At 35.5% G+C, this 16,437-nt stretch overlaps 1 protein-coding gene across 4 annotated transcripts in view; it reads right to left on the bottom strand.

Annotated features, from left to right (window-relative positions):
* Positions 1–16,437, bottom strand: part of ARHGAP21 (Rho GTPase activating protein 21) — a 141,388-nt gene that overhangs the window by 8,697 nt on the left and 116,254 nt on the right. For all 4 annotated transcript variants that reach the window (XM_023223184.2, XM_023223187.2, XM_023223186.3 and 1 more), the window contains 12 exons: positions 15,373–15,531; positions 15,127–15,229; positions 11,832–11,868; positions 9,482–9,607; positions 8,240–8,524; positions 5,545–5,609; positions 5,045–5,181; positions 4,343–4,485; positions 3,481–3,636; positions 3,312–3,390; positions 2,711–2,784; positions 2,544–2,633 (listed from right to left, as the gene is read on the bottom strand). In XM_023223184.2, the coding sequence (XP_023078952.1) occupies positions 2,544–2,633; positions 2,711–2,784; positions 3,312–3,390; positions 3,481–3,636; positions 4,343–4,485; positions 5,045–5,181; positions 5,545–5,609; positions 8,240–8,524; positions 9,482–9,607; positions 11,832–11,868; positions 15,127–15,229; positions 15,373–15,531 (1,454 nt within the window). The remainder of the gene's footprint in view (positions 1–2,543; positions 2,634–2,710; positions 2,785–3,311; positions 3,391–3,480; positions 3,637–4,342; positions 4,486–5,044; positions 5,182–5,544; positions 5,610–8,239; positions 8,525–9,481; positions 9,608–11,831; positions 11,869–15,126; positions 15,230–15,372; positions 15,532–16,437) is intronic.

The following is a 16,437-nucleotide window of genomic DNA, read 5'->3' as shown; positions in this document are numbered from 1 at the left end:
CATTCATTTTTTTTTCCAAGAAGTCTTTGATTGAAAAAACTGATTTGGTTCAAAACGAGGGTTACCAAAGCTGGATTAACTGATAAAAATGTTAAAATCAAAGGAAAAAAAGCTTGCAAAAGATTACAGGCACACTTGCAGTCCCAGCACTTTGGGGGACCGAGTCAGGTGGATTGCTTGAGCCCAGGAATTCAAAACCTCATCTCTACTAAAAATAACCAGGTGTGATGGTGTGTGCCTGTAGTCCCAGCTACTCTGAGGCTAAGGTGGAAGGAGGTAGAGGTTGCAGCCTGGGCAACAGAGTGAGACCCTGTCTGAAGAAAAAAGGAAAAGAAAAAACCAAAATTCCTCTTCCCCTTGAGAAATGAAAAGTGGAAGAAGTATGAAACGTTACAGATTTTCCCTCTAGTACATCAAAATCACTAATGTGTAAACACCCAATGGTTGGAAATATTACTTTTGACCCATTTTTACCTGAAACCAATCTTCTGAAGCTCTTTGGTTAGGTTTGCTTTGCTCTGAATGCCTCACTCTTTTGTACACTTCTCTGTTTATGCATTAATTTCCATATATGGTATTTCTTGTTTAATTATCAGATTGTCAAAGGTATGGATCTTTTGCTTTCCTTCATTAAATTTTACGGTGTCTGATATATTTTGAATTCAGTATTTGATTAAAATAACTTTAATCCACCCTAATAACATATCAGGGGGCTAAAAATCACCACCAAACTCAAAAAGCCAAACTGGAAAAAAGAGAAAAGCAATTGCTGCACACCTAACATGTTAACTAATGTAGCACATACATAACGACACCATCACTGCAGAGGAATTGTGTTGAAGTCAGGATTTTTCTACAGAGTTGGCTTGACAGAAACTATGTGTAGGAAAGGTGTACTTAAAACTGGGCACGCAGAAATGTTTCTGGTCTCCCTCTTAGAATATGTACAAAACTGGGCACGCAGAAATGTTTCTGATCTCCCTCTTAGAATATATATTCACCGTACTCTTCAATCTGTGCTGGTGTTGGTGGCTCAAAAAACACAAGTCTACCATCTCAAATGCCTATGTAAGATTTTTACTAGATTCTTGATTATGATTTATGTTTTTAGACTAATGATAACATGCATTAATATTTATAGGTATACACACTAATATTTTATCTGGGTAAAAACTGATAAAATAGTGTACAGTTTATTCATAAATTTAAAAATTCTATTTTTAATATTCCATAAAATACCATACCCCTTCTTTAAGATTCAGTGTAATTACATTAAAAACACAAAAAATTCTGCAGTAAAGACCTATGCTAAAGATGAATTCAGTACTTTCTAAACTAACTAGACCAACACTCTTCTCTGTACTGATGAATGATGTAATAGATTTCAGGAAACACTGAAATTAATTAGAGACTACTTCAGCTATAAATTATATTGAAAACTCTTTGGCTCCTACAGTATGAACTTCTGGAAACAGTCTAGGCTTTCATTTCCTTGTTTTTTTTTTTTTCCCTAACCATTTTGTAGCCCTGTCACTACGGAGGAAATTGAGCATCTAAAGGAAGTAAGCTTCTTGATTTGCAGGTAATAGAGGTTGACACTCTTCTCATATCAATCCTTACTACAACTTCCAGAACATGTACAACCACTAAACTGATCTATCTAAATCACTCAGAAAAGAGTGTCAGCAATATTCCTGAGCTTGTGGTATTCTTTCATTTTCTTCTCCAGAAATTAAAATGACTGTTTCAGTACTTTAAGAAGTAATGCCCTTGATGAGTTAAAAATCATCATTGTACAATCTGATGATATAATGGATTTAGGCAATAATCATCAAAAAACTAAGTTAAGACTACAACCTGTCAACCAAAATACCATGTGTAGACCTTGTTTGGATATTGACTTAAGCAAATAACCCTACAAAGACACTTTTACAATAAAAAAAAAAAATGAATAGGGTTGGGCATGGTGGCTCATGCCTATGATCCCAGCACTTTGGGAGGCAGGTGGATTGCTTGAGGCCAGAAGTTTGAGACCAGCCTGGGCAACATGGTGAGACCTTGTCTCTAACATAACTTTTAAAAAAAGAAAAACTGAATGTGAACTGAGTATTAGACAATATAAAGAATACATTTTGTGGTGTTTGACAAAGAAAATGTGGCGGTGTTAAAAGGGATGAAAATGACTTATCTGTTTATGTCTGTTCTCCCTGTATTCTATTTGGCCTTTTGACTGTTGTAGTGTATGCGTATGTTACCTCTTCAAAATACTGATATACAGCTGAAAAATCAGAGAAGTAAAATTTCTGACTTTTTCATTTTTCTTACTGAATAATCATGCAAGAAATCTTTTAAAATATCCTTTTAAAATGGTGACAACTGGTATTTTGGGATCTTTTGCTTTTAAAAACAATTTTAAGAAGGACTTACCCAGTTTGATGTTGAATTTATAAACCTTTTATTGACTATTTGGCATGAAGTGATGAAGCATATCTTTTAAACTAAAGCCACTAAAAGTACATTTCTCCAATAAGCCTTTAACATACCTTATTTTTTTCTGAATTTTCTGCCACTGTCTTCAGATGAGCTGAAAGGAACTTAAGTGTTTCATAATGATGTTCAGGCAAATCGTGAATCTGAAACAGATTATTTTCATGATGGATTTAGAGGCTGAATTTTAGTTGTATCCCCCAAAATATAAAATAATACCTACTAGTCTTTTTAATGTTTTCAGACGATCTAGAGGATCTTCTTTACGATTGGCTTCAATAAAATCAGCATATTTATCTGACGACAAGAACAATAAAACAAATTTATTTTAAATTGCTTAGGTGAATTGTAATCTAGTTTCCCTTTAAGGATTAATTTTAAACCACAACATAAGATTTCTACATAGTCTTTGAAATGTAACTCTCTAAAATGTAAGTTCCCTGCTGGAACCATCCTATATTTACACAGCCTGTCCATTCTTCCCCCACCCTCCAACAACATCTAGTAAAAAGTGTCTTACATGGCATTTAAATACTTGGCTTGACTGAAAAAACATTTTTCTACTCATTGTACCTTATTACGTCAGAAGCCATTTGAATGGTAACAATATTAATTTGGCTGCAAACATGTATGAACAAGATAATACGTATGTCAATGAACCTAAACAACTTTTATGTTTTTAATATATGAGGGAGAATTCAACAAAGCCTTCTGTTTCCTTTGACCAAGACATTTTGTCCTGGTTCAATTTAATATTCTATGGTTTTCCAACTGTAATTTGAACCATTTCATCTGGTATCTATCTTTCATAGGAGTTAACTCACCATTTGTGAAGAGAGGCTCAGGGAGTTTTCTGAAGAAGGATTTTAGTAAACTGCTTATCACATTCAAATCTCGCCATTTCTAGGTGTACAAAATAGAAATACAGTATTTTCATATCCAATATCACCAAAGGGAAAAAAAAGGATCAGTTATTCAAATAAGCAAACTTACATCATCTTGTATATCAATATCAGCCATTCCCTTGTTGAGTTCTTCTTGCATACTTGAGATGGCTGCATTATTTCCAGGAACTCTATAAATACCTGTATATTCAAGACCTCTTTCTTCAACTAATTTGCAACATATGTCAACTATTAATGGAATATACTGAAAAACAAGAAATAAACATTTTATTTAATGCAGCACAAATGTTTAGTTGTATATCACAGTTAAAATGCCCCTTTCGTCCAAAAGGAAACATAAATTGCTGTTACGTAATATAAAGAATAGAGACATTACAGATCTGGGAATGGAAAAAACCTGCAAGAGATATTTGAGACAGTAAGAAGACAAATAGACCGAGAGAAAGAGGGGGATAACATTCTGAAAAGTAAGAACCCCCAGAGAGATAACATTCTGAAAAGTAAGAACAGGTAAGGAGAATGTGGAAACCGTTCAGGTGAATAAAAAGACAATCAAGAAAAGGAGGAGGTGAGAGTAATATCAATTCATGATATGAATCCTAGCATAAATATATACACACACATTTACATGTATTATACTTTCTTAATTAGGTCCTTGTTCTCATCCTTGTTTTAAGATGCTAAAAGCAGAAACACACATGATTTGAAGATGAATTGTTACCAACCTATTTCAGACACATTCCTAATGGTTGAATAATTATTCAATTTCAGAGTCAATACATTAGAAAAAAAGCATTACAGGTCAGAAATAGTTAGGGAAACTAAGGTTTGCTATGAAGAGGAAAATAGACTGACAGTCTCTGTTGTCTGAAAGGCTGTATACTCAGATCCCATCATAATCACAACCGAATTAATGACTTTAGGAAATCCGGTGGGCTGGTGTCTCCTACCCGATTAGTATGAGCTGGTGGGCAGTCATCTAGTCGGACACCGAACGTTCCTGTAGCAGTTGGCTTTTTCTCAAATGTCTTTCTCATGATACTTGGAATGCCTTTTCTCCATGTGCCTTTGTCTTTTGGGGGACTGGTATCATCTTTTGATTGCCAGTCAAAATAAAACAACATAATAAAATGGAAATGAGTGTTTAAATCATGACTTTAAAAACATTTTATCAATGTTTACATAAATCCAAGTCCTGTAATATAAATAATACATCGTATATTTAACAAAAATATGTTCTCTTCCATATAACTTATACTTCTTCATTCTTTTATAATGTGTGCGATAATTTTCTTTAAAACAGCAAAAAAATAAAATCAGTGTGTCATCTTTATAGTGAGACTTCAACAAAGGGAAAAATAACAGTTTTATTTCATAAATGATAGGACCTGAATCCTCCGAGTCATTTAAATTTGTAATATCTCTGATTTAAGTATTGTTTGTATTTTCCCTCACTTTCTCTGTATAATGAAGCTGGTGTCTTGGGCCTCACAAAGGGAAAGGCCCAGTGAGCCCAGACCAGGCCTACTGTGAATTTTGAGCTAGTTGACATGGGGCCTGGTCAGTAGAAATGGTACAGAAAATATAAATGTACCTCTCTGATGCCAATTTTAAATCATCTTATTTATTTGTTAGAAAGCTAACATCAATACCTTTACTGAGAAGTTTCCTTTCCGACTCTTCCTTTGGAGAGTGTGGGCTTTGAGTCTTTGGCTCTGATTTAGCACCAAGCAAAGTTTGCCTGATGCTGAGACTCTGGCGAGGTGTTTTTGGCAACTGCTCTGCTTTGCTGTTGAAGGAAATGACATTTGTTAACTATTACAGTAATCCCCCTCTATCTGTGGTTTCAGTTACCTGTGGCGAGCCATGGTCTGAAAATATTAACTGGAAACTTCTTGGAATAAACAATTCATAAGCTTTCAATTTTGTACAGTTCTGCCCAGAATAAGAATCATCCCTTCATCCAGAGTAGCCACACTGTATACGCTACCCGCCCGTTACTATATGGGAAAAAATATAGTGTAGAGAGGATTTGGTACTATCTGCAGTTTCAAGCATCCACTTGGGGTCTTGGAATGTTTCCTTGCAAATAAGGGGGATGACTGTACTGATTTTATATCCAAATTAACTGCAGGCAAGGTAGGATTCTCACCTCATCAGACTGTTATATTCTTTTATTCTTCGACTAATTAGATCCCTGTTAGTGACTCCAGTGTCCTACAGAATAAATAAAGTAAAATTAGAAAATCAATTCTAAATATCAATAAGTAAGTGATGATCCTTACTCTTTTGAGGCTTTGTATTGTACTGCTTTGCTTATTTAACAAAAACATTACTATCATGTGTTCTCAGTGGAACTGTTTCAAAGCTTCTATTCAACATTACCACGTGACAAATGTTCCAAGTGCCTCCCAACATTGCCAAAGGGTTTTGTTTCTTTTCTGTATCCATGCAATACCTAGGATGGTACCAGCAAGTAACAAGTGTTCCATACTCATTGAACTGATCTGTCCATTTAAAAATAAATGACTACGAAGCAGCCAGTGTTTTCTCTAATACCAGAAAGAATGATCAGCATTTAAAAAAATATACGTGTAAGTGATTTTTCTTCAAAAGGAAAAAGAAATATAGGTGGATAAAAGATGGAAACAGACTGCCAGAATGTGTTAGTGACTAATTTGTAAGGACAGTGAAACCAAGGATCAACTAGTATCAAAAGTGGCAGTTACATTACCAGAAAAGAAAAAAAGAGAAAAGCTTAAAGTTGGCTTAATTTTTTTTTTAACCTCTGTGAATTAACTTGTATAAAATGCTATATGGTAAACCCAGAGTTGACCATAATGTGATCCTTTTTTTCCTATTCATTCCAATTACACATTGATATTGAGTAGGGTTCTCAATTTTTTTTTTAACTTGCCTCGTTTTGATTGATAACAGTTTACAAAGAATACCGTCTTTAAATACAGGAGTAAGTTATCTTGAATTTAAATAGACCATTCCAACTTATCAGCTGAGAGATCATATGATTAAGATCTAGAATAAGACTGCCTGGATTTAAATCCCACCCCTGATGCTTAAGTCGCTGTGTGACCTTAGGGAAACGATTTAGCCTCTCTTTGCCGCAGTTTCCTTATTTGTAGAATGGTGATGATAATAGGACACATTCATATGGTTGCTGAGATTAATGCATGTAAAATGTTTAAAATAGTATCTGCCATATGCTATGTGCTCAGTGAATTACTGTTTTCTCATCTATGAAACTGGGGAAAATACTTGTGTACCTGTGTCTTAAGATTAGATGGTGATGATAATAGCTCACACTGAGTAAATGTTTATTACCTGGCAGGCATTCTTCATATGCATCACCTCATTCAATCATCCAAACGGCTACTATGTGTCACAGAACAAGTCATCTGAAGGAGTTTTAACAATGACAGTCTACTGCCCGAGAGAATGCCTAACACATAGTAGGTGCCTGTTACACAGAACTCCTCTGAACTATTACTTAAAGCTGAAATCCACATCTAAGTTCTCATTCTCCCTGTTTATTTTGCAAAAATTCAGGTCTGATGCTATCTGTATAGCGGGTAGTTGTATAGGTTGCACTGATAAAGATCTGGTGTTAACTTTTTAACCACAAACAAGGCAGAGTGTAAACTACCAAAGGAAAAAAGCACACTTTTCCTATGGTATATGTTTTAATACTTTGAATTGGATATAATGGAAATGACTAAATTAGAACATAATCTGCATAAGTTTACATTTAATGTGGGCATTCCTGAGTACTATAAGAGAACTCTGTGCCCCTTTTTTGGTTATAATAAATGAGCATGAAAAGTGAAAACACAGTGAAGAAAAAACTGTTAATGATAAGAAAATACTTGAGCAAATGCTGACTTAATCATTGCTAAATTTGCTTGATAAAGTTTATAGTTATACGTACTTTAAAAACTATCTTTCCTGTTGAAATTCCTACTGCAAAAATATCTTGATGATCATAATTCTCAAATCCCTAAACACTGTTCTACATGAAAAAGAAAAGCTGGGCTGGGCGCGGTGGCTCACGCCTGTAATCTCAGCACTTTGGGAGGCCGAGGCGGGCAGATGACAAGGTCAGGAGATAGAGACCATCTTGGCTAACATGGTGAAACCCCATCACTACTAAAAATACAAAAAATTAGCCAGGCGTGGTGGTGGGCGCCTGTCGTCCAAGCTATTCGGGAAGCTGAGGCAGGTGAATGGCCTGAACCCGGGAGGCGGGGCTTGCAGTGAGCTGAGATCGCGCCACCGCACTCCAGCCTGGGCAACAGAGGAAGACTCCGTCTCAAAAAAAACAAAAAGGAAAAAAAAAAAAGAAAGCTGACTTATGATTTTTGAAAATGCAAGCTTTCTTAGAAACTATTGTATGACCGTAGGCTATATCATATTCTTGACTATATAATTCTATTAACAAAAATCATCAGTATCACTCTGCATTTATATGGTTATTTATACTGGTAAGTATGTTTACTGTAACTTAAGCACTGTAACAATCCTGTCTTTGAAAGATGGAAATGGATCTGGAATAACTTGGTCACAAACGACCAGGACTAGGAATGTAGTTCACTGCTTCTAAGAAGGTATGCAGAATATATAAATAACCTATGTTTCTAGTTCAGTGATGGTGATTTTCCAATATGTGAAAATAATATAAAACAGGTATGTTTGAGTTTTCCATCAACTGTTTTACATGAAAACAGCATATTATAATTTTTTATAAAAATGATGTATCATATTCCTTAGATCTTTGTAAGAAAGTGTTGTGAAAGGGTCAGATTTCTCCAGTATTCTTTTGAACACCCACCCACCTCTTCATTTAGGTTGCTGCTGTCCTGGATCGTCTTGATCCAAGCTAACATATCATCTCTGTCTTCAGCCTGAAACAGGCATTCGCAGTCGGATGTGGTGAGTCGAAACACATTTTTCCTCTTGGTCTCACTGTAAGAGATGTCTATCAAGCAAGCATTAACACTGATGGGCTGCTCTTCCTCAGACGGAGTCGTCTGCTCTCTTTTATCTTTGTACAGGTAAAGTGAATGACCCCGAAGGACAACGTACATCTGTTTCCATGGCCGAATACTTCCACCAACTCGCTAGAAAACATGCGACAGTGCGTGAACAGTCAGTATTTGGCTAAATCTTTGTGACAGGATAAGCACATTAAGCAACATCCTTCCTCTGCGCTTACACATAACTAGCGTAGCAGGTGACTGATTTAGCTCAGTACCTATTTGTGAGGAGAGGAAGATAAAAATTGCGGACTGTAAACTGAGTTAGGCAGTGTATTCATATCAAAGTCAAGGACAGTGAAATCCCAACTTCAGTTGGGAAGGCAAAATGAACAAAGCAAATCAAAGAAAACAAATGTAGCAAAATATATCAAAAACAGTAACGGAAGAGAAAATTTAAAAATCAGTCCAAAAAACCTTTTGAGTGAAAGACTTACGACTTAGAGCACACAAATGACAGAAACTGCAGAAGTTCTCAAACAATTGTATACTTAAAAATTTCAAACTCTTCTGACAGCATTAAAACATTCTTACATGTAAGCTGTCCAAATATTATAGAACATTTTTGTGGCAAACTTTTTTTCTATTGAAATCTACTGGATGCATATATTGATATTTTTATGCTTAATTTTTAAAATAAAAATGAAACTTATAAAGGTAACTTACAATAAACTGAGAAAAGAGAGATAAAAATTTAAAACTGAATTGCCACTTCCTAAAGGACAATGGAAATAACCCATTGCTAATAAACTAGTAAGAAAAGCAGAGTTCCTTCTTAAATACTTTGATTTCTTTTTTACATTGCCAAAACGTAAGACAATATATTCTACATGCAGCTGACACCCAGGACAAAAAGTACTAAATTAAAGCAATAATTAGAATTTTTTTAAGGAATACTTTTTTAATGTAGAAAAATATATTTATAAATTTTTTTTTCACTCTTTAATCTGGGTATCATGCCATTTAATGTATACAGGTTTTATGGTTTATTTGTCAGGGTCTGCATTTCTGACATTCAGGGTGGCTGAGAAAACACACTACCTTGCCCTTATCGGTGACAAGGGGTCGGAAATGGAGCCACCCTTCCTTGGCAGCATCACTGAAGACCTCTGAGGAAGAACCTTTTCTGGACCCAGAGTCTTCCGATGACTTCTGGCTGTCTGCGATCTATAGAAAGGACCAAGAAAACAAGGGAAAACAGCATTTTCCTTTATAAAGATTTGCACATTGAAACTGCTTTGTGGAAAACTCTTATTTAATGTTTCAAGTGAAGGGCTATTTTTGAAAAATCCTAACTTTATATTTTAAAAAATTTCTAGTCTCATTTAAACAATGTGAATTGACCATCATTTTTTAACCATTAAAAATAACAAATGGTGTAATTTTCCTGTTCTCATCAGTTCACATTTTAGTGAAAAATGAGAAAATGATCGTTTTGTGATTTATGTCATTTGAAGAATGAAAACAGCAAGATGCAATAACGAATGGCGGAGCAGCAGCTAGAAACTGGTGATGCTGTGGCAGGGCTTCTCTGAAGAAATACTATTTTGTTGAAATCTGAAGGAAAAATAAGGAGCCAGCCATAAAAGTTCAGAGGGAAGAGAAGTTTGGTGAGAACGTATAGCTAATGACTGTATATCATCATTATCACTTAAAATGTTCACTGATTAATGTGATCAACAAACAGCTAATTCTAGATCATTAAGGGTCTTTTAGGCCATGGTAGGAAGTGTGAAAGAATCAGGGGAGTAACTGAACACCCAGTTCAAAGCTCACTCTGAGTACTCTGTTGGGAGTGGATTCTAAAGGGACAAGCATGAAAAGAGCTGCGACTATAGGAATCCAGGTGAGATGATGTCAGCTTGCATTTAAGTAGCATAGGTGAAGACAGGAAGATTCAGGGTAGTCTGGAATTGACATGGGGGAGAGTGAAAAAGAAGAAACATGGCTAGTTCTGAGATATTTGGCTTCATCAAGAAGGTGAATGGAAGTGAACTTGCTGAGATGGGGAAAACTTAAGGGATAACGAGGTCTGGGGGTAACGGGTCTAATCATCATGTAAACCTTGAATTGCTGATTAAACATCCAAATGACAGCAGCTGACATGAGCTGCAGTTCAGGAAGGAGGTCAAGGATAGCCATGTAAACTTTGGGAAACCTCTGCATAAGATCACTGAGGAAATCAGGGTAGATAAAGAAGGGTCAGAACAACTCTGGGCATTCCAGCATTTAGATATTAGGTGGAGCAGAGGGGATGGAGAAGCAGCCTTTCAGTCAGAACGAAGAACAGGAAAGTGTGGCAAGATGGAAGCCAGCAGAAGAAAGTGTTTCAGGAAGGGAGCCGGAAATTGCATTGAATACCAGCAAGGGTTCAAGTTAACCGACGTAAACCATTAGTTTTGGAATCTGAATGTCAGTGTTATTCTGATGTGTGTGAGCTGAGAAGTAGAAGAAACTATAGTTTTTTCAAAGGGTTCTGCTGTGAAAAGGAGTAACAAATAAAGCGGGATGTGGATTCCAGGAAGGTTTCTATTTTAATGTAGGATATAGAACATGGGTGCATATAACAGTGAACATCACTGGAAAAATGGTGACTGTGCAGAAGGGGACTGAGAAACTTAGAGGCAAGAGAATCCAAAGAAGTGTGGGGTTGGTTTTTAATAGGATAATGGTACAAGCACAGCAATATTTATGGTAAGAATAAGGAAGGCAGCAAGTGTGGGTATAAAGGCAGGGGACTGGCTGGGTATGGTGGCTCACGCCTGTAATCCCAGCACTTTGGGAGGCCAAGGCGGACGGATCACCTGAGGTCAGGAGTTTGAGCCTATCAACATGGCAAAACCCCATCTCTACTAAAAATACAAAAATTAGCCAGGCGTGGCAGGCGCCTGTTGAATCTCAGCTACTTGGGAAGCTGAGGCAGGAGAATCGCTTGAACCCGGGAAGTGGAGGTTGAGAAAGGCAGGAAACTGATATTTTTGGAGATGGTAAATAAGGAAATTCCTGTCTAATAGTTTCTATGTTTTCAGGGAAGTACGAGGGGAGGGAGAAGAGAGAGAACAGGGGTGGAGTAGGGGGTGTTAGGGGAAGGCACGAAATAATTTCCAGGATAGAAAAACGTACAACAAAATACAAAAATGACTGCTGGGCAGTTAGATTTCTGGCCTTGAACTGATAAAGTCAGAAAAATCAGCACAATGTGCATCAAGTATTACATACTTGAATATGTATAGAAATTAGAAGACAACATTTTATACATAATATTTTCCAAATGTACTCAATACTTACAGAATAAAAGATTACAATATTTAAATATTAAATTTCTACTGGGTAAAAGAAGTACTTCTCTATGAAGAGAGAAACTAAGGTAAGGAGAAACTCTAATACTAACCTTGATTCCCTTCAGACTAGATACGTGCTTAAAGGACCTGTTGGGAAAAAAAATACATAAATATTTTCACTAAGTGCAAAAAATATCTTAAAGATGTAAGAATAATTTTATTACCATTAATCTTTCAATAATAATCTGAGATTTCATCATTAATACGTTAAATGTCCCCTATTCAGTGGAAGTGAAAAAAAAGCTAATTTTATAAAAAAACTTCCCACTCAGTAATTAAAACTTTCCTAATTGATCTGGTAAATTAAAATTGTTTCTGCTTAAAGTGTGGGATTTTCTATTTTTTTTTTTAATCAAAGAAAAAGCTACTCAGGCTGAACACTGGGTTTTATGTTATTAGTTAACCATAGCTGCAATGCTATATTAAGGATTTCCATGATGTTAATTATGATCAGTAAGCAGTTGCCATCAGCAGCCATCTTCAGGGAGATGCTTCCTGTCATCTCCACTCATCTTGCTGGTGGATACCCTGAACTGGAAATGTGGCAGGGAAGGCGCAGTTAGGGACAGTCCCAGCCCTTCACTCTTCTACTCTAACCACATTCTGACTGCTTTCAAAAAGGAGGACAACTGTTGCCACTGAAAAGGCTTAGTGCTTCAGGAGATAGGTTCATGTTAAAGTAATTGAAAATAATTTAACTTTTATTAAGGGACAATAAACTTTTTTAAACTCAAAATTCATTTAAGAAACTTAGAGTTTCTTCAAGATGTTACTAAAGGTGTCACTGTTCTCTCCTCTCAGAAACGCCCCCACCACGCCACAAACAACAACATAATCAGAAACATATATGCAAACTCAATCTTCAACCATATCAGAAGACACTGTAACTCTGAACTAAGCTATACAAACAAAGAAAGGTGGCTAACTGCAGTGAAGTAAACAATGGATACAGGAAGAAAGAAGAGGGCACCGTTACTTGCAGATCTGAAAACTGCAGTACACTGATTTCTGAGAGATTGAAACCAACCATCCATTGTTTGGAACAATGGAAAATAGCGTGCTGAAGCTGGCGACGGGAGCCTCGTTTGTTACCACGGAATATCAGAGGAGAATGAGGAAACATACAGTCCTGCCATCACTGCAGGAAACAGTGTGTAGCTGGTGTAGGGTGCGGTAGACTCTGAAATAATGGCAGTTTTTGATATCTTATAATGAGGAAGAAATAAAAGCTAAAATAGCTCACAAATCCAACCCTGTATCTTTAGGAAAATTCCTGCTAGCCTGGAAGCAAGCCCTGCTAGCCACACACAAACCTCCCTCAAGTAGCTCGTCCAGAAAGAACTAATTTTATATAAAGAATATATAGATTCTTCATATATATTCTTTTATATAAAGGAATATAAAGAATAACCAAATGGAACCCTCAGAGGACTGTATGCAAAAATAAAAAAGACAAATAGCTCTTTAACACAAGGTTCAATATCATAGATGTCAGTATTCCCCAAGTTAATTTATAAATTAATCATTGTATCAATGAAAATGTACATAATTCAAGAACTAGAAAATCTGAGGTTCAAATACTAAAATAAAAATAGGAGAATTCTGAAAAACCTTAAAATAATGATGGATAATAGTCTTACCAGATAAGAAAGACAAAAAACTACCATAATTAATAGAACCTGTTATACATTAATATGCAGATAAATCAACTGAACAGAATAGAGCCCCAAAATAAAATTAAATACATATGACTTAGTATATAATAAAGATAATGTATTGGTGGAAAAGGATGACATTCAACAGGTGCTTTTGGGACAACAGAGATATTAGAAAATGTAAAGTCTGTTTATCTCACTAATTAGAATAAATTAATTCCAGGTGAGTCAAAGTTGTAAGTTTACAAAAAAAAAAAAGTAAACATAACTTTTGTTATAATTCTGGAGTAGAGACAGAATTTTTCAATACGATACGACTCAAAATTCAAAGGCCACAAAAATATTTCCTAAATTTAGTCACAGAAAAAATTTTAAATATTTTTGCATGGTTTAAAAAAAATGACAAATATTGAATTAGGAAAGACTTGCAACACATCACAGAAAAATGTTAGCTTCCTTTATATAAAAAGGATGCAGAAGTCAGAAGAATCCATAGAAAATAGTCAAAAAATATAAAAAATCAGTTCACAGAAAAATATAAATATCTTAAATATATGAAATGGTGTTCAACTGGTGAGAAAGTGTCAAATTAAAACTGCAAAATGCTATTATGATAATTCAAAAGATATGTATCAAAGTCTAAACAATACACTGTGTTAGAATATAACAGCAGAGGCTTTTGTATATTGCTGGTGGGAATGTGGTTCGGTATAATTTTTATGGAGAGCTATTAACAATAGATATTAAAATTAAAAATATGGCCAGGCACGGTGGCTCATGCCTGTAATCCCAGTACTGTGGGAGGCCGAGGTGGGTGGATCACCTGAGATCAGGAGTTCAAGACCAGCCTGACCAACATGGTGAAACCCCGTCTCTACTAAAGACACAAACTTAGCTGGGCGTGGTGGTGCATGTCTGTAATCCCAGCTACTTAGGAAGCTGACGCAGGAGAATCGCTTGAACCCGGGAGGTGGAGGTTGCAGTGAGCCGAGATCACGCCATTGCACTCCAGCCTGGGCAACAAGAGCAAAACTGTCTCAAAAATAAATAAATTTTTAAAATAAATAAAAATACACCTTTGATGTAAGAATCCTGTTTTCAATTATATTTATTCACACATGTGCTAACTGCACTATGAACAAATATAGTCAATAAAGTATTTGTGATAGCATAAGATTTGATCACTATAAATGTCTATTAATACAGAGTATTGGTTAAGTATATCATGGTATAAACTATTCAATGGAAAATTAAAAAATCATGAAACAGCATGAGCCAGGACTATATGCATTTAATGATCTCTAAGATCAGTGTCTATACCATGTGTCATTTGTTTGTAAAAATAATTAGAATACAATACACATATATGCATATTTAGGTAGTGTACATATGATTTTATGTACAGAATAGCTCTAGAATTACACAAAAGAAAACAGTAACGTATTATGTCTGAATAGTACTGAATGGCTGCAGTTCTTAGGGTGAGAGTATTTAACATATTTTTCTACCACGTTTGTGTGTTACTGATTTTTAAAATTCAATTTAATGTTACCATTAACAACTTTATTTGCATTTCTAATGTCAAAGTTAGAAAACATAAGACCACCATTAAATTCTGAACTTATGTGTCAAGGTCATGCTGAATACCCATCCACATACAAATATTTAAAATAGTACACCTGAGACTTACAATTTTGCATCTTCTCTGTAATCATCAAGACCCTCATCATACGATTTTGATCTTTCTGTCTTTGAGTTGGGCTGAGCATCCAGGCTAGGAGGGCCAACAGATTCTGTAATTAATTAAAATTCAGTATTTAGACATTCACAAGTGGTTCCCAGATTCTTTTAATGGTGGAAAGATCAGTTTATCATACTGTTCTAAGTGGAAAACAGAGCATGACATATGGTTTACAAAACCACCCTTTAGACGTACCGTGGTCATGTGAGAGCTGACGGCGAATTATGGGAGCTGAAGTTGTGAGGCTGGGAGGAACTGTTGCTATGGAGGGGACCTGAGAGGTAGAGGCTGATATAACAGCAGAAGCAGGAATATGTGCAATATCATGATCAATGCTAGGGCTAGTTGGTTCATCTGTAAGAAAAAAGGAAAATCAGAATGTTCAATGACCTAATTGTTATTAATAAAACTCAGTCAATAATCATTATTAAGGGGGTCAGACAAAGATTTTAACACTTCACCACCAAAGCACATCACTAAATGACCTATTCAGTCTGCTAAAAATTGATTTACAATTATTACTCTGGTAATTCTACATAATTCTGAGAATATGGTATAAGAAATTAAATGAGCTGCTCTGCCAACCAATTAATGCCTTCACTAATTGTCAAGGTACTCAAGTTTATAGGTACCTCAAACCTAAACCTATCAAACCAGAGCAATAATCATATACCACCCGAAAGAATTACTTTTCAAATTTTAAATGTATCACAGATTATCACTTCAGGAAATTAAGCAAGGTGATTGGTTGAGGCTCAGTTTTCAAAGCATTAATTCCTAAAACCGTATCTCCCCCCTCATCCCCACACAAGTGTATCTCAATTTCTGTAGAAAGACAAAGTCCAGTCTCTAGCTTCCAAAATAAGTTTCCAGAGACATTTGTACAAAATTCTTACTCTTATAAAAACATCAATGATTTAAATTCTAATACTTGAGGCCAAGAAATGTAATTCAATAGGATGCTGGAACTATAATCCTTAAAATTAAATGCCCCAGAATAAAACCTGTTAAATAATGTACTACAATGATAAACCAGGGTTTTGATGCCTTGATTTAAAAGGTCCAGCTATGTCAATTTTGACTAAATTCTAAGAATGCTGTACCATATTATCAGGATTTTAATCAAAAAGACCAATAGTGTTACAAAAATATAACATTTCCATCTTATGGCCAAAATCAGTAAATTCTAACTATGTTTAGCTTATTTTCTATTTTTACAACTTTCTTTAAAAGCAGCTCTTTACATTTTAGCAAGAGAAG

The sequence above is a fragment of the Piliocolobus tephrosceles genome, chromosome 9 (assembly GCF_002776525.5).
Source record: "Piliocolobus tephrosceles isolate RC106 chromosome 9, ASM277652v3, whole genome shotgun sequence".
NCBI lineage: Eukaryota > Metazoa > Chordata > Mammalia > Primates > Cercopithecidae > Piliocolobus > Piliocolobus tephrosceles.
Note: the sequence above shows the minus strand (reverse complement) of the source record. Positions and strands in the feature narration are given on the sequence as shown.